At 57.7% G+C, this 17,866-nt stretch overlaps 1 protein-coding gene across 6 annotated transcripts in view; it reads left to right on the top strand.

Annotated features, from left to right (window-relative positions):
• The window catches only part of PER2 (period circadian regulator 2), a 45,069-nt gene that overhangs the window by 15,870 nt on the left and 11,333 nt on the right, over positions 1-17,866 (top strand). For all 6 annotated transcript variants that reach the window (XR_007405881.1, XM_025463626.3, XM_049101238.1 and 3 more), the window contains 14 exons: positions 1,899-2,020; positions 2,808-3,009; positions 5,842-5,893; positions 6,791-6,933; positions 8,580-8,658; positions 11,769-11,875; positions 12,403-12,556; positions 12,824-12,932; positions 13,671-13,796; positions 14,068-14,149; positions 15,413-15,572; positions 15,661-15,785; positions 16,590-16,754; positions 17,603-17,842. Coding sequence is in view for 5 of the 6 variants with exons in the window: in XM_025463626.3 (XP_025319411.1) it covers positions 1,899-2,020; positions 2,808-3,009; positions 5,842-5,893; positions 6,791-6,933; positions 8,580-8,658; positions 11,769-11,875; positions 12,403-12,556; positions 12,824-12,932; positions 13,671-13,796; positions 14,068-14,149; positions 15,413-15,572; positions 15,661-15,785; positions 16,590-16,754; positions 17,603-17,842 (1,866 nt within the window). In the remaining variant the exon portion in view is untranslated. The remainder of the gene's footprint in view (positions 1-1,898; positions 2,021-2,807; positions 3,010-5,841; positions 5,894-6,790; positions 6,934-8,579; positions 8,659-11,768; positions 11,876-12,402; positions 12,557-12,823; positions 12,933-13,670; positions 13,797-14,067; positions 14,150-15,412; positions 15,573-15,660; positions 15,786-16,589; positions 16,755-17,602; positions 17,843-17,866) is intronic.

The raw sequence follows: 17,866 nt of genomic DNA, 5'->3' as shown, positions 1-17,866 counted from the left end.
TGCGTGAATTTCCATCAAGGTTGTCTTTTCAAGCAGGAAGCCATCACTGGTGCTCAGTAGTGACCTCCACAGTCCGCATTCCGCTCCCATTTGTGGGCATGCTTGGGTCTTACTATTAGGTGGCAGGATATGTAAGAGCTTTAGGACTGGTCCGCGGTCTAGACTGAGGCTTTCACCTGAGAACCCAAGTGCAGAAGTCTTCATAGATGTGGTGCTGGAATCTATGAGCAAACACTGCAGTTTCCAAAATAGTTGCATTATCGAGCTCAGATGCTTGACATTTCAGTAAACTCCAAGCCCCTTAAATAACTTCCAACAGCCCTGAGTCTTCTTTCACTTGCTGCTGCAGCTGGACTTCCCCTGAGCAGGTATTCCCTCCTCCACACCCCATCCCCTGGTCTCAGGTACCTGCAGGTGCCTCTGTCTCCAGGACACGTAAGGAGCACATTGCCGTGGAGGAGGCGCCAGCATTTCTAGCGAGCCAAGAACTCGACTGCTGGGCCAGCTCTTCTGGAGACACCCAGCCCTGGGGGTTTGGGCCATGACCCCTGCGTTCGGGGTCATCGCAGGGTGCTTTAGCTCTAGGTGGTCAGAAAGGTCCAAACAGCCTTGTTTTTTGGTCTGTAGCTGGGAATGGGGACGTGAGTTTTGAGAGTTTTTAAAGTTTCCTCCAGCGTTGCAGAGAAAACAGCAGAAAGCTTGGAGGAAGTGCACACGTGTGCGTTCCCGATCTTATAGCAGCGGACGCTCAGGTGAACCCTTTCTCGTTACACTGGAAACCACCCACTCCTGCACTTTGAGGAATCTCTTAGCTGTTTTGGTCCCTTAAGACCAGCAAGCAGAGACAGAAGCCAGGCCAGCACCGCCTGGGGGCAGATGAGGGAGGTGCCCTCTCCCCGCAGCGGTGGGAGCCCCACCCCTGCTCTACCTACTTTGCCCCCGTGTACACAGTACTCGCACGCTGAGGTCCCAGTGGACTCGGCACGCTGGAAACATGCACGAGAGCAGAGAAGCGGCGACGGCTGAGATAAAGGTCTAACACTGGCTTTTTTCTGGGATCAGCTGTTACTGTCCCAGGGCAGGGCTTACAGGCAGGGCAAGGCTCGTCACCGGCAGCGTGGATACAAAGACATATTTCACATAGTGTTCGTATCTTCGGACGCTCGGAGGGCTTTTGTCAGGAGGGCGGCATTGCCTGTCCCGTGTGGTGTGGTGGGGACAGCTCGCGCAGGGCCTGGGGGACCACGTTGCTCTGCAGGCCGCCGGCTAAGGCTGCGTCTGTTTGGTGAGGGTAGTACAGCAGCGACAGGCACTGTGCCCGGCCAGCCCACCCGAGGAAACTCCCACGCTGCAGGGGGAGGAGGTTCTCTGATGGGCGGAGCTGCCGCCACCCCTCGCCGGGGCTCCCCCACCCTCAGGTGCCGGGTGAGAGGCCCCGGGATAGTCCGCTCTCCGAAGCCGCAGGTTGCGTCGGGAACAGTCCGTGGCGGTGCTGCTTCTCGTGCCCCGTGTCTGAGCGGTGGCTTCTGTCTGGATGGATGTGCCTGGTGGGGCTCCCAGGGGCAGGTGCGGGGGCTGCCCAGGCGTCCCCAAGGGGAAACGTCAGCCTTGTGTCCTGATTGGGGACCCTGCGGGCAGAGGGAGCGTCGGGTGGAACTGTGCCCGTGTTACTGGGAGTAGTGTGTACTTACACCATTAAAAAGTTCCGTAATCAAAGGTTTCCGGATTTTTCAGGAAAAATAAGACAGATTTCTGTTTGCTTTGCCTTCACATTCCTCTCTTCCTTCTCTTGGCGGCCCGGGAAGACAGTGTGCGTAGCGCACTTTTCCATGAGAACAGTAGAGCCCCCGACGTAGGGAGGGAGGGTCCCTTTTCAGGCCTCCCCGTCTCTCCTGCAGCCAACGAGGAGTATTACCAGCTGCTCATGTCCAGCGAGAACCACCCCTGCAGTGCCTACGTGCCCTCCTACACCGTGGAAGAAATTGAGAGTGTCACCTCCGAGTTCACCGTGAAGAACGCGGTAAGTGTCCGACTCCAGTGACGTCTTCCCCAGTAAGCTGAGACCCTCGTCCGCTGAGCTCACTGAGCCTCTGCAGCCAGTGGCTTTGTAGAAACGGAGTTCGGGGTTTCAGGAAGTGAGCTCATACCCTGAAAAAACAGTGTAAAGTCAGTGATTCAGACGAAGCAGCTGTTGTGCAGACTCGCCCTGTTTCTGTGCGATTGCCCTTCTCCCGTGGCCGACTCCACCCCTAAACCTTGCGCGTGTAAGAGTGAGCCCCACCCTGACCCAGGGGTGACCAGGTGACCTTAGGCTCATTCAGGGGAGGAGGGAGGAGAGAGCGCCCTGGGATTTGAACTCAGCTCATGAGACTCCAAAGCTCATGCATTTTTAAGCAACCCATAGGGGTCAGGCACTCTTGGGGGTCCGTGCCCCTACTTCTCCGTCAGAGAGCAGACATTGGGGCAGGTGGGCACCCAGACATACTGATCTGGTCTGGAGAGAGTGGGTTCCCTGATCCTCCCCATCTCCTTCCTCCAGTGCCCTCGCTGGGGCTGAACCCCCTGGGAGCTCTGGGCCAGGTCACCAGCCAGCAGGGAGGGAGCCGGGGTAGGAGCCTCTAGCTGCCCAGGGGGCATCGCCCCCCACCCCACCCTGCTGCACCCTGGGTTGGAGATGGGCTGGCAGAGGTTTGGGGCTGCGGGCCCAGGTGAGAGGGAGAGAGCCCAGAGGCCTCCCCTGACCCTCCCAAATCTGTGCCCCTCAGGGAGGGGCAGCCTGTCCTCACGCAGCTCCTTCTTCCTTGCAGGGTATGTTTGCTGCGGCCGTGTCCCTGGCCACCGGGAAAATCCTGTACATCTCTGACCAAGTTGCCTCCATCTTTCACTGTAAAAGGGATGCCTTCTACGGTGCCAGGTTCGTGGAGTTCCTGGCGCCCCACGACGTCAGCGTGTTCCATGCCTCGACCACGCCTTACAAGCTTCCGCCCTGGAGTGTGGGCCGTGGAGCAGGTGAGGGCCTGGGGCTGCCTGGTCTCATGCACGGTGGGGACCGTGGGGGGCTGCTGCCTTCCCAGGGCAGTGGGGCGAGGGGGGCAGGCTGGCCCACCCCAGGTGGGGGGCGTGCGCCCTACTTCCCCCCTGCCAGAGACCACCCGGCAGCTGTCCCAGGCCAAAGACGGAAAGCTGCTAGTTGAGGATAAGCTCTGGAGAGTAGTCTGTGCATAAATTTCAGAGAGGCAGAGCTGTTTCGGGAGACTGGGAGGGATGTTAGGCATCTTAGAAACGAAGTTCTGAGAAGCTGAAGTCCTGGCACAGCTGGCAGAGTGTGGCAAGGCCGTGGGGCGGAGGGTGCCCTGGCTGTCAGCTGCAGGGACGCCCGCGGGCTGCGGAGAGCACTCCTCAGCGTGGCCAGCCGCGCAGCCACGTCCTCCCGTGCTCCGACCACGAGCTCCCCAGGCCCGGCAGGCACCCTCTGCACGGTGGCCGCCGCCCCGGGCCACGGCCTGGCAGTGCGACCGTGGCAGGCTTTTGGCCCCGCTGTCCCGGCTCGGGCGGTTAACCCTGCCGCGTTCTGGAATTTGACCGGGAAGGCGTGGGGTCTGGAAGGCTTGGGAGCTCTCAGGGGCCAGCGCCTTGCACGTAGCGGGGGCAGGGCGGGGTGGGTGACCAGACCAGTCTCGGCAGGAGCCGGGCCGGGCCCTGGGAGGCCCCAGCAGCGCAGGCACGTCCTGCAACCCTGGGCGGCCCCCAGAAGCCCCTTGGTGGGGACTCTTGCAGCGTCTGCCCGCCCGCCCTCAGGCCTCCAGTGGCTCGGAGCTGAAGCTGAAATGCAGAGCAGTCAGGAGAAATGATGGGAAACAGGGGGACCAGGAGGCACCCCAGACGGCCGGGACCTGGGTCGTGATGCAGCAGGAGGCTGCCCGGGCCACGTCACCCGGAACTGGTTCCCGGTTCCCTTTGGCTCGGGGGTCAGCATCTCTGCTCACATCAAATGCTCCTCAGCCCTGCTCCCCGCTGGAGTGTGGGCCCCTCTCCTCCTCCCATCTCCTCCTGCTCCCAGTCAGCTGGCTGGGCCGCCACTGAGCCTCCTCCTCCTCCTCCTCCATCTCCACCTCCACCTCCTCCTCTTCCTCCATCTCCACCTCCTCCTCCTCTTCCTCCTCTTCCTCCTCCTCCTCCTCCTCCTCCTCCTCCTCCTCCTCCTCCTCCTCCTCCACCACCACCACCACCAATACCACCATCACCTCCACCTCTACCTTAACTCCACCACTACCTCCACCTCCACCACTACCTCCACCTCCTCCTCTTCCACCACCACCTCCACCACCTCCACCTCCTCCTCCACCTCCACCTCCTCCTCCACCTCCACCTCCACCTCCTCCTCCACCTCCACCTCCTCCTTCACCTCCTCCTCCACCTCCTCCTCCACCTCCACCACCACCTCCACCTCCTCCTCCACCTCCACCTCCACCTCCTCCTCCACCTCCACCTCCTCCTTCACCTCCTCCTCCACCTCCACCACCACCTCCACCTCCACCTCCTTCTGCACCTCCACCTCCTCCTCTACCACCACCACCTCCACCTCCTCCTGCACCTCCACCTCCACCTCCACCTCCACCACCACCACTACCACCACCACCTCCACCTTAACTCCACCTCCACCAGCACCAGCACCAGCACCAGCACCGTAGTTCCCTGGCTGTACTTTCTTAACAAACCTGGGAGTTTGCTTATGGCTGACTCATGAAAAGAGGAGATATTCCTTGCTCTTGGTTTTAAACAGAGAGTCACCTGCCTTCTCCCAGAATTCCCACCCAGGAACTGTCCAGTGAGGTCCCTGAAGCTTGCAGTGCGTGTCATGAGGACCCATAGGGTGGGTCCATTGAGTGGAACGTTCCTCACTCCACACGCGAGTTTACAGCATGAACAGACTGGCACCATCTCCCTGGCATGGTTTCCACTGAATTTTTATCTGAATAAAAAAGAAGGACCAGGTGACTCCTCCAAGGCCTTTCCCGGCTGGTAACTTTATACCACTTTCTCTAACTAGTGATTTCCTGCTTTTCCTCTTTCTTTTGGATAGAGGAAACTTTATATAAAAGATGAACATCAAAGATTTCTTTTATAAGAAATAAATGTGGAAAACGCCATTCCCTCATCTCTGATGATGCCACCATGTGACGTCATGTTTCTGCTAAGTGTTTCAGATTTCAAAGTAGGTTAATATTTTAGCAGAGAAATTTGATATAAGCTTTGAAATGACCTAAGTTGCTTCTGTCAGAACTGAATACCCCTCCCCTCCCAAAGTCATAGGTTGAAATGCTTAGGGCTTTACTTGCAAAAATTCTGCCTGTAAGTATGTCTCCCAGAGTTCAATTCTTAATTAGTTGGTGTGTTTGTAGCAGTTTATGGACCATTTCAAAACTGGTAAACTTCTGGGGCGCCTGGGGGGGCTCAGTGGTTGAACATCTGCCTTTGGCTCAGGGCGTGACCCCAGGGGTCCCGGGATCGAGTCCCACGTCGGGCTCCCCGCAGGGAGCCTGCTTCTCTCTGTGTCTCTCATGAATAAATAAATAAAATCTTTAAAAAAAAAAAACTGGTAAACTTCTGGTGGTGAGCTTTTAGCATTTCATAATTTGGTATGTGCTATACTCATGAAGTATGTTTGCTTGTAGTCAGAACCGTAATGAGTGATCTCTAAGGGCTTCGCTCTGTGCTCCCGTAAATAGGCATTCACGCCCTGACTCTTGATTCCCTGCTTGTCTGTAGCCTGGGGGAGACAGAGCGCTGTCTGTGCTGTGTCGTGCAGTGGGATGGGTGACTCTGGACTCTCTCTCTTAGATTCATTTACTCAAGAATGTATGGAGGAGAAATCTTTCTTCTGCCGTGTCAGGTAAGCCCGCGATGGGTGTTGCAGAGTTGGTGAGGGCACGTTTTCTCCTGAGCACTTCTTGCGAGGTTGAGGAGATGTGGGAGTGCTCCCCCCCAGTTGTTGGTGTGCCGTGACCCCCTGTGCCCTTCTGCACCCCTGTTCTTCAGAGTATAAGCTCTCTGCCCCTGCCACACAGGGCGCATATTTCTCAAAAGTCTGTGTGAAAACACCAGTTTGACAAGCTGAATTTTAACTGTGCCCAGGGCATTGAGGAGCACAGTCAGCACTGGGATGACCTCAGGGCGCCACATGGAGAGCCTGAGCAGCCTGGACTCGGTGTCCTTCACCTGGGAAACCGCCCGAGAGCCCTTTACTGAGAAGGCGTGTGCCCCAGGGTCTGGGGACCCCAAGAGCACATGCAGCCTTTAGTTCAAATGTGCATTTTTCCAAGGAGAGTCCACAGCTCTCCCAGCAGGCTTTTGGCCCAAAACAAGGTGACTTGTTTTGAGCGTCCGGCTGCAGTGTCAGGAGTGACCCCGCCACGACTGGCACTCAGAGAAGCTGGGGCTGGGACCTCACTGTTGAAGCGATGTCTTTTTCCTCAATTGAACTGCACATTGCTCCAGAGAAGGGCTCTTGGAAGACCTCTCACTGCCCCGGGGCTGCTCACTCTTTGATCGACCCTTAATGTCGTGGAAATTGGGCGAGTGGGGGAGAAGCACGGCCCGCAGACCCGGGGCAGCGTCTCCAGCTTGGCCCGGGGCCCCAGGCGAGGAGCCTGGCTCCGTTTCTCAGGCTGCCGTACAGCAAGTAGAAGGACCGCTATCATAACAGCCGCTGCGGGGGGAGAGGTGACCGGCAATAAATGACGGGTCCTCTGTCATAAGTCCAAACCTCTGACCGGGCCTTCCTCCACAGTGTTGGGAAAAACCACGAGAACGAGATTCGCTACCACCCGTTCCGTATGACTCCTTACCTGGTCAAGGTGCGGGAGCAGCAGGGCGCCGGGAGCCAGCTGTGCTGTGTGCTGCTGGCAGAGAGAGTGCACTCAGGCTACGAAGGTAACCGCCCAGCCCGGGGTGGGCGGCGTGGGGCACGGTCTCCGTCTGGCTCCCCAGTGACTCCCCTGGTTCAGACCTAACGTCAGAAAGGCTGGCCTCTCCGCCAGCCTTGGGCAGGGCGTCTGTCTCCCTCTAGGGCACACCCACCTTTGTCACCTGGGCCTCCCTGTAGCCCCTGCCGTACCACCTCCTGAAAGGGTCTGGGTGCCGGCATCTCCCACCGTGACCAGGCCACTGCTGTGGCCGAGAGTGCCTTCCCCTTTCCCAGCCTCTGCCTTCCATCTGAGTAGTGAGAATGGCCCCAATGGTCCAGGTCCCCCAGCCCCTGCCTCCCCCATGCACCCCCACACCTGGAAGGTGCAGACACACCACTGCCTGCTCAGAACCAAGCCGTTCCCCTCCCAAGAGATGAAGTGCTGACCTTCCTGCTTCCCCACCTGGGTGCATCCTACCTCCCACTGCGTTTCCACCCCCATGGGCACTGGCTTCTGCAGGCTGGTTGACTGCCCAACACCCTGGCTTTGCTCCTGCTTTCCGCCCTTCCTCGCCCTAGAAGGCCATCACCACAGCACACTGATCCCACCGGCTGTCCATCCCTGGTCCTGCTAGCTTCTCAGGGCACCCTTTCCCCAAAAACTCCCCAAAACTGGGTTTTCCCTTGAAGCCCAGAGGGCCCCAAGGCACTTTGCCGCCCCGATTCTGTCCTTCTGGTGCCGACCTCCTCCTGAACTGCCTCATGACATGGTCCTTGTGCCGAACCAGCTGCAGCTGCAGTACCTGGCCAGGAGCCCAAGTTCCTCACCCTGGCCACTCAGCCAGCCACGGGGCTGCAGAATTCTCAGAGAGCAGTCGCCATGTGTAGCTACTGATCCACAGGGATCCGCTTTAGGCCACGTCCCACTGTGCTCCTCACCTTGTCTCAGGGGTTAATGAGGTCACGCTGTAAGAAGGTATTTCTTAAAACTAGGGGAAGTGTCTTAGGTACGTGGCCCTCTTTCAGATGTTTGGTGGGTTCTTCCATAAAGATTATAGAATGTTCTCTTCCAAATATTCAATAAAGACTTAGGTTACTGAGATTTCAACATGTTACTCCTCGAAACGACCTGAGTCTCCTTCAGGAATGAGGCTCTGGAATTCTGAATGTTCTGTGCATGAATTTGGTGGCTGAAGGAAAAATCCTGGACGTATGATTTCCTTTCTGCAAATTACTCTATCAACTTCACCCACCCTGGAATCTATGAAGTCCCCAGCACAATGATATTTGCTGAGAATTTTGAATCTGAATAAAAACAGTTTGTTCAGCTCACTCTCGTCGGATCTTAAAAATCATGAATTTGGCCTCCCAGCATGATTTTGCTGAGAAAAGCCTATGCATCAGCACGTGGTTCTGTTAATGTGCCAATTCTTAGCTTTCTAGATTAAACCTGTCCACAAAAAGTTGGGAAGGCCGGCTGGCGGTCACCCAGCATAGGGTCGGCCCTGATCCCGATGCGGCGGGCTCTGTGCTTCAGGTCCATGTCTGAATTTCCTTCCTTAGCTGCCCATCGCTCTGAATCTATGTGGTATTTTCTAGTGTCTGTATCATGACTGCATCAGGCGTGTTATTTCTTAGAATCAGAAACTTGTGTAAAATTCTCTTCTTTCAGCCCCTAGAATTCCTCCTGAAAAGAGAATTTTTACGACCACACATACACCAAATTGTTTGTTCCAGGACGTGGATGAAAGGTAAGTACGGTGACGCCGGCCTCTCGGCCAGCACGCGCCTCTTGCACTTGGCTTGGCTTGGAGGCAGCAGACGCGATCACGTGATATTTAGCGTTTCATCATGATCTCGGCGGTTGCTTAATGGCAATTCAGTAAAGCTCAATGAATTTTCATGTTTTGGACGTTGAAGCTGCGTAGCTAAAGCGAAGGCTGCATCTTGGTTTTACTTACGTGATAATTCACCAGAATGTTGAACCTTTGGCAATGAAATCATCCTGGAATTGCCCTAAAACCCTCCTGGGAGATGAGCATTGTGTAAATGGGGCATTCCGGGGAGCACCTGGTAATCATTCTAATTGAGTCTGTCTTTATTATCCTGTTTAAACTCAGTTCATAATCTCACGTGAGTTAAGGAGGTTACAGCCAGGGAAGGTGTGCTGGGACGGTGTTGGGGTGGAAGCTGGAGACGCCGTCGCAGGATCCCAGCGGAAAGGCGTCTGCTGGCCTGGGTGCCACAGACCGGCCCCGGGGATCACCTCCCTTCGCACCGAGAGCTTCGCTCCGTCTCCCACCAACGGGCCATAGCTGGTGCCGATGGCGTTTCTTGGAGTCGGGAGCACTGCGTCCTGAGAGGGATCCGGCTGCGGCTGTGGGCCGAGGCCCGCCAAGCGCCTTCCCCCAGCTGCTCCTGCGTGAAACAGAAAATACTGCTGGCTGCGGGGGGTCATGGGGAGGAACTTTCCTTGGAAGACCCACGGGAGGAGGGCCTAGAAGTGCCAGGGTGGCCAGGGTGGCCTCCACAGGTGCTGTCGGGGATCCAGTCTACCCCACTGCCCGCGCCTGGCCCGCGGCCACCAGGTGCCACCCTGGGGAAGAGCTACTGGCAGGCAGCCAGGGAACCATCGGCCTCCTGCTCCGGCCGCGGCAGAACCACCGGAGCATCAGGGTTCACGGTGCAGGTTCCCGGGCCGCACCCGGCCCTGCCCAGCAGGGTCCCGGAGGGTGGGCCCTGGGGGCCCCATTCATAAAGCAAACCCAGGACCATGATTTATTCCTCCAGAAGCCTGAGAACACGGCCCACACAGGGGCCCACGCAGGGGGCACTCGCGTGCAGGAGTGAGCGGCTGGGGAGGGTGGAGGGGGTGGAGGGCGGAGGGTCTGTGGAGGAGCCAGGAGCGGCCTTAGCAAAGCCCTGTGGGGAGCCCAGCCGCAGAGCCCAGGACAGCTGGGCAGGTGGCCAGGACTCCTCCCCACCTTCCTCCTCCCTTCCCCTCCTCTTCCTTCCTCCTGCTCCCCTTCTTCCTCCTCCCTCCTCCCTTCCCCTCCTCTTTTTCCTGCTTGCCCTCCTCCCTCCCCTCCTCCTCCTCCCTTCCCCCTCCTCCCTCTCCTTCCTCCCTCCTCCCTTCCCCCCTTCTCCTTCCTCCTCCCTTCTCTTCCTCTTCCTCCTGCACCCCCTCCTCCTCCTTCCTGCTCCTTTCCCGTCCTCTCTTCCACCCTTCTCCCTTCCCCTCCTCCTCCTTCCTCCTCCCTTCCCCATCCTCTTCCTCCTGCTGCTCCCCTCCTCCTCCACCCTCCTCTCATTCCCCATTCTCTTCCTCCTGCTCACCCTCCTCCCTTCCCCTCCCTCCTCCTCTTCCTCCTGCTTCCCCTCCTCCCTCCCCTCCTCTCTCTCCTGCTCCTCCTCCTCCTCCTTCCTGCTCCCTTCCCCCTCCTCTTCCTCTTGCTCCCCCTCCTCCCTTCCCCTCCTCTTCCTCCTCTTACTGCTGATCCTCCTCCCCACCTTCCTCCTCCCTTCCCCTCCTCTTCCTTCCTCCTGCTCCCCCTCTTCCTCCTCCCTCCTCCCTTCCCCCTCCTCTTCCTTCCTCCTGCTTCCCCTCTTCCTCCTCCCTCCTCCCTTCCCCCTACTCTTCCTCCTGCTCATCCTCATCCCTTCCCCTCCTCCCCCCTCCCTTCCCCTCTTCCTCCTGCTCCTCCTCCTCTTCCTTCTCTTACTGCTGTTCCTCCTCCCCACCTTCCTCCTCCCTTCCCCCTCCCCCTCCTCCTTCCTCCTCCCTTTCCCCTCCTCTTCCTCCTGCCACTCCCCTCCTCCTTCCCCCCTCCCATTCCCCCTCCTCTTCCTCCTGCTCTTCCTCCTCCCTTCCCTCTTCCTCCTCCCTTCCCTCTTCCTCTTCTTCCTCTCCTCTTTCCCCTCCCTCCTCCCTCCTTCCCCCCTCTCCCTGCCAAACCTTGACCTGGAAGGGCACCAGGAACATTCTGTACCTACTCTCCCATCAAGGAAATCACAAGGCCTGGCAAGAGTGTATTTTGGAGCAGGAGGAGAAAACAAAATAATGACCCTGGGCCACAAGCAAGTTCCCTTCTGGGAGCAAGCAAGCTTCGCTCTAAAGACTTGGAGAGCGTCCTTCTGCTAGAGCAGAAGAGTTTGAGGAACCAGTTCATGTGCAAGTAGACTGGCCTCCAGGGGGAGGCTGAGAGGCTGCACTTGGAAGAGGGGGCAGGGCTGAGCTGTGGAGGAAGCTGGATGCAGAGGCAGAAGGGACCCCGGGGAGTTCACCCCCAGACGTCCTCCCAGAGGGTAGAGTAAGAGCTGCAGCAGACCCAACAGGACAGAGCCAAGGCACCCAGCCTGTGGGTGGCTCCTCAGGACTAGACGTGGTGGCCAAAGTAATAGGAAAAGAGAACCCTCGGGTGTTGGAAAAGAGGCGCACACACAGGGTTGTGCAGAGTCCAGGAAAAACTAGTTTAAAAAGGCCATGCCAGCCGCTTCTGGCGGAACTTAAAAATGACACAAAGAAAGGAAAGATCTTAAGAGAGGAACGGCAAAAACTGTCTGTTTTATTCTCTTGGGAGCTAAGCCGATGCTAAGGCCCTCAGCCTGCCCGGGGCTGGGCCTTGTAGGGCCTTGTTTCCTATCAGCCCCTCGGGAGGCTGCGAGCTTTCGTTTGCTGAGTAACTGCAAGACTGGTTCTCTGTTAGCCTCATCCCCAAACCTCGATCTTGGGGCAATTTGGAGTCTATCTCTTTTTCCTAGTGAGCAAGAGGGTTCTTGGAGGTGGTCTGCTGCCCCGCCTGGGTGGGAGCTGCAGCCGAACTCCTGCATGCTCAATGAAGGGTGCATGCTTGCCTTGCAGGGCGGTCCCCCTCCTGGGCTACCTACCTCAGGACCTCATCGAGACCCCCGTGCTCGTGCGGCTTCACCCTGGTGACAGGCCTTTGATGGTCACCGTCCACAAAAAGAGTAGGTCCCACTTTCATGGTCATCCTGAGATCAGCACCCAGTTGAGACGGGTCAAATCGGTTAGCAGCATGTGGGGGTGGGTGCCCTGGCCCTGCCTGGGCCTAGCTCTGACAGTCGATGTAGTCATGTCTGTGGATCCCTTTGTGGGGCCTCAATCTTTGGAATCCAGCTGTGACTGTTGGCTTCCCTGGCAGGTGGGGGGGGGGGGGCAGGCTCAGCTGTGGCAGCAGAGGTGCTGACCAGGCCAGGAGACTGGATAACACACGTCCCTGCCGAGCCCAGCCCCACAGACATGGGACACTGAGCACCCCCTGGAGGGGACCCGTCAAGGCCAGCAGAGATGTGTGTCCTGAAGCATGTGGTGGTCCTTCTGGAAATAGTCCATCGTGGACAATTGAAAGCAGGGTGTGGGGGTTGGCATCTCTGGAAGCTCGGAGCCAGTTCCAGAATGGACCAGCCCTTGGCTCTCCCCCTCCCGAGAGCACCCGGCGCTTGTCCTCACGCCCACGCTGCTCTAACTCTCCCAGTCGTGCAGTCCGGTGGGCAGCCCTTCGACTATTCTCCCATTCGGTTCCGAGCCCGGAACGGCGAGTACGTCACCCTGGACACCAGCTGGTCCAGCTTCATCAACCCGTGGAGCAGAAAAATCTCCTTCATCATTGGCAGACACAGAGTCAGGGTGTGAGTGCTCCCAGTCCCCGGCGCAGCTCGGGGCCTCCCTCCCCACCAGCAGGTGGCATGGGGCAGGACTGAGTGACCAGAACCCAAGCCACCTCCTGCTACATACCCGTACCCCCAGGTGGGAGAGACCTCATGCAGGCGGAGCCAGGAGCGGGAGGGAGGAGGTAGTGGTGGGCAGGGAGCAGCCCAGGGGTCTGCAGGGAGGAGGCAAGCCCGGCCCAGGTGTGCAACATGGAGCCCAACTAACAGACAAATGAACACCGACAGGGGCCCATTGAATGAGGATGTGTTCTCGGCTCCATCGCTCGTGGAGGAGAAGGACCAGCACCCCAGCATTCAGGAGCTCACAGAGCAGATCCACCGGCTGCTCCTACAGGTGAGTACGCTCCCTGCACGCCCTCCTGTCCCCCTGTGCAAGTGGCCAGGAGCTGCCCAGAGACCCGGGGTGCCCATCCCTCCTTCTCAGGCTCCTCTCGTTCCATCCTGCTCCACCCTGCACCCTGGTGCCCATGGTCTGGGCCCTGCACACCTACAGCTTGTATAGTTGGGGGCAGCGTCCCCCCTTGCGTAGTTGGGGTGCTGTGTCTGCACTGCAGCCCTGGGCAAGAGGCTGAAGGACTCACCTGAGATCCCCCCCCCAGCCATGCTGCCTGCCCACCCGTGGTCCCCCACAGGGTCACCGTGCTGGGACCTGGGGGCCATGAGCACACCTTTCCCCTGTTCCTGTGGACACAGCACCCAAGAAGACTTAACATGAGCACCAGGCCCCAGCTGGGCAGCTCTGCTCCTCCCTCTCCTTAGACCACGGCCAAATCGCAGTGTGCCTCTTTTTATTTCTAAAACCCTGGGATAGAACCCAGACTGGCCCAGGTGAGCTGAGGGAAAGGGTTGAAGGAATCCTCTCCCAGGGAGTCTTTGGTGACTGGGACTGGGGTGCTCCCCTCAGCCTGGCCCTGAGTGCCAGCCCGGCCCCACCTTGTCATCACCCAGCACGCTGGGCAGGTTGCAGCCCCTCTGCAACCCAGGCATGTCAGGGGGTCAGGGGTCGCTAACCCCGCAGCACCAGCTGCACCCCTAGCTGCGTCTGAGGCCTTCCCATCTGCTGTCTCCCCAGCCTGTGCCCCACAGCGGCTCCAGTGGCTACGGGAGCCTGGGCAGCAACGGGTCCCATGAACACCTCATGAGCCAGACCTCCTCCAGCGACAGCAATGGTCACGAGGACTCCCGCCGACGGAGGACCGTAAGTCCCTCCTGCCCGTCTGTCCCTGTCCCTGGGGGGATGGTGCCTCTTGCTCTCTGAACCTGCTCACTCGGGCCTTACTCTACACTCTAAGGGGGGAAGCTGCCAAAAATCAAGCAAGAGTGAAGACGTCATAAAAACATAACCTGCCACTTGGCTCTGTGGTCTTCAGATGGCCAAGCATGTCTTCTCTAGCCCTGCCTCGTCCAGATTTCTCCTTCAGAACTCGCTCTTTCACAGGGAATAACATGTTCCTTTTTTTCTTCTCAAGGAAATTTGTAAAAATGGCAGCAGCGTCAAAAACAAAAGTCATCCTGGTGAATCTGGAGAACAAAAGGAAAAATCTGTTGCAGGTAAAAACAGTCTCTCCATTTCCTTAATAAAATCTCAGTGTGGCAGGATGGCAAGGGGAACCTGGTTTGACTCTAGCTCCGGATGGCAGGGTATTGACCTTTGGAGCATGCTGTGTCCCCTCCATTGTGCAGCAGCCCGCCCCTGTGCTGATGCAGGGCAGTGTGGGCCTTCACTCCATCAGTTTGCTGACCCTGGTCGCCAGGCATGTACCTGGCACCTTGTACACCTGTCGAGGTGTTGCCTAGGCGTCCATCCCTGCTCCCACGGCCTCTGTCCTCCTTGCTCTACGTCGTGGCCAGAGGGTCAGTGCTTACACTCACGTGAGCACATGCACACGCTCACCCCAGGGAACTGCCCCGCCAACCCACTAGCATTCGTGTGTATGAATGAGGCATCTGAAGTGGACGGCACCAGCTTTGCTCGTGGGCCTCCCACTCATGGGGAGCCAATGGCACAGGGGGCTGTCAGCCACTCCCCACCACCTGAGCACAATTCACCACCTTGTGATTTTGCAGCCTCCTGCCTGGCTTCACGCAGCTCCTCTGCATGTATGCACATATGTGCACCGTAGGCCTCTCCCCCTGGTAGGCTCTGACTTATCCCTTGCACTTGGGGCTGACTTGCACCTCTTCTTCACCAGGATTTTTGGCCTTTGGGACATGTGGGTATGTGTGCACTTTGCCCCTAGTGGGCATGCTGCATGCTCCAACCTGTGTGGGTGTTGGGGACACACCAGTGATCAGGACATGGCTCTGGCCTTGAGGGTCCCTCAGAGACTAGCATGTGGTGCCTGCGGAGAGGGCAAGAGAAGCATCCTCAGCCAGCTCCACTGGAGACGTAATTATTGTACCACCGGGCCCTATTTGAAAGGACTGATTCTCCCAGAGACAGAGAATACCCATCCACCACAGAGAATCTGCAATCTTACTGCCCCTGAAAGTTTCAGGAGTTCAAATGAGAACTGGCCTTTTCCACTGCTGAGTCCCAGACCCACTTGCCTGGACCAAGTGTCACCGAGCCCCAGAAGGAAGCAGGCCCTGGCCCTAGTGACAGCTCTCTCCAGGTTCCCTCTGGGGATGGCACAGGAGCACATGCCCAGCAGGGCTGCCCAAGCAGCTGGCTGTCGCTGTGTTTCTGTGGCTGTGAATCCTATTCTGAGCCCCCAGCCTTATTTTTAGGTAGAATTAAAATGCTTTTTAAATAGAGAATCTTCTTTTGGGGGAAACAAGTGTGAACTCAAAAATATTTTGTCCTTTTTTCAGAAATGCACAGTAGTTCTCCTGCTCAGATGAAAGCTGTCCCCGTGGAAAAGGACAGTTCGGGCACCAGCCTGCCCGCGGGCAGCTCTCCTGAGGAGCTGGGCTGCAAGAACCCTCCTGCCGGCTCCTACCAGCAGATCAGCTGCCTGGACAGCGTCATCAGGTGTGGGCACTTGTGTCCCTGGCCTCGGTTGTTCATGCACTCTTGGGGCTCCTGTGTTGCCTGACGCCCTTTCCGGCCCTCCGCACAGGTACCTGGAGAGCTGCAGCGAGGCGGCCACTCTCAAGAGGAAGTGTGAGTTCCTGGGAAACATGGCGACCCAGAAGGCCAGCGACAAGCGAAAGGCAGTGGCCAGCCCCGGGCTGCATTCCACAGGTGTCTTGTTGGTTTGCACTGTTCCGTGTGTGGTGACTCAGGTGCTTTGCTGCGGGATCAGGTGTCACTGAAAGCCAGAAGCCCCCTTCCCTCCCACAGGAAGTTTGCGTGGCTTCAAGGACACAGTATTTAAGTGACCAGAGTAGCTCAAAAGTTAGCAACCTTCTTACCAGCTACAGGTAAAGGTGATCTGGGACTTTGAGGACAGGATCAGGTGGGGCTGCTGGAGGCCTGGGGGGCATCTCACATTGTCATTCTTGGGCAGGTCTTGTTTCCATGTCTCGGAGGAGCTCTGGCCTCTGAATGTTAGTGCACCCCACCAGATTACATCCCAGGCCCCTCACACGTTGTGAGTGTTGCTGGTCGTCCTTACCAGGATCAGAAACCAGGTGTCCCATTGCTGACGGAGCATAAGTGTTGGTCAGTCACGCTGTGATGCTCAGCCTCTGTCCTAGCCCTCAGGGAGGAGAGCACCCAGCAGAGGGTGGGCTCCTGGCTGCCTGCGTGGCCTCTGTACATAGGCCCTGGCCGGAGGCTGCTGACCCCGAGCACCTGCAGCTGCCCAACCACCCACCTCCTCTCAGAGGACTCAGGCTGCAAGACTGTAACTGTCCGTTTCAGACTTTCCTCTTCTCCATCCTTACCCTGTGAATAAACACCTGGGGACAAACCGTCACGTGCCGGGGTGTGCGCAGGCTGAGTGGGTCACTTGGGTATTGATGCACCGTGTAGACAGTGGTGGTTCTTATCCCAGCCGTTTGCTTTTATTGCATTTTGTGTCTGTGTTCATTTTCTCTTATAAAGACACCACGTTGCCCACCAAGGTGAATAGCCACGCCGAGGTTAGTGCACACCTGCCCCCACTGACGCTGCCCTGCAAGGCGGAGAGTGTGGTGTCCCTCACCAGCCAGTGTAGCTACAGCAGCACCATTGTTCACGTGGGTGATAAGAAGCCACAACCTGAGCTAGGTATGCTTGCTGGTTCTTGGAGGATATGATTTTAACAATAAAAATTAGGAATCCAGGTGCAGAAAGAAGCGGGGCAGGTGCAGCCATACCTTGTGGCCAGCCCCACTGCGCTCTGGCACCACCTGGTGGCAGTCATCTGCTCAGGCATAAATAGGGCAGGAGCCATGGTGGTGCTGAGCCCAAGGGGGGGGCGTTGGGGATGGGACAGAGGGAGCAGGGGTCCCAGGCATACCCCTTAGTTGAGGCTGAGGGTCCCCACCCCATCTCCTGTTTGAGGACAGGAGCTAGTACAGGTTGTGCCCGCAGGGCAGCAAGGACACTGTCACTGACTTAGCTTGTTCTTCACAAACACCCACGAGTGAAATGAAATCCAGATTTGTCCTTTGCTGGGAAGAGAGAGACAGTGAGGGAAGCGTACACATAGGAGAGGCAGTGGGTCCCCCCTGCCCTTGTCCTGTCTGTGCCTGCAGCTGCCTAGGTCACGGTTGTCACACCGGAACCAGGACAGGGGTCATGCGCCAGCCTAGCGTATCATGCTCAAAAAACTAGGGATGGCCCAGGAGCTTCATCTTCAACGTTGGGCTGAAACCCCAGAGACCCCAGATTTCAGTTGGTTGGAGGACAGATCCCAGAGCCGCCCAGGTCATAGGGCTCTCCATCCTCGTCTTTACTTTTGATTGTTAACCCTCTCGAAAGGCTAACCGAACAGACCCTGGGTTTCCGTGCTGTGGCAGCAGGAAGCAATCTCTCCTGGGAAGGACTTCCTTCTGCAGAGACGCACTGTGGGTTTTTCAGTCGTGTTAAGGCCCGGGGCCCTTGCAGATGAGGGGTCCCGTCTTCTGTTCCAGAGCTTGTGGAAGATGCCGTGAGCGGCCCCGAGTCTCCGGACGGCCGGCCCTGCAGCCTGGGCCCGGAGAAGGAGCCGCTCAGGACGCTGGGCCTTACCAAGGAAGTGCTGGCCGCCCACACCCAGAAGGAGGAGCAGAGCTTCCTGCTCAGGTTCAAGGAGATGCGGAAACTCAGTATCTTCCAGTCTCGCTGCCATCATTACTTGCAAGAAAAGTCCAAGGGGCAGTTGAGTGAGAGAAGTAAGTGGCAAAACCTGATTCTAA

Source organism: Canis lupus, chromosome 25, assembly GCF_003254725.2.
Source record: "Canis lupus dingo isolate Sandy chromosome 25, ASM325472v2, whole genome shotgun sequence".
Classification (NCBI taxonomy): Eukaryota; Metazoa; Chordata; class Mammalia; order Carnivora; family Canidae; genus Canis; species Canis lupus.
The sequence above is the reverse complement of the archived record's forward strand: the minus strand, read 5'-3'. Positions and strand labels throughout refer to the sequence as shown.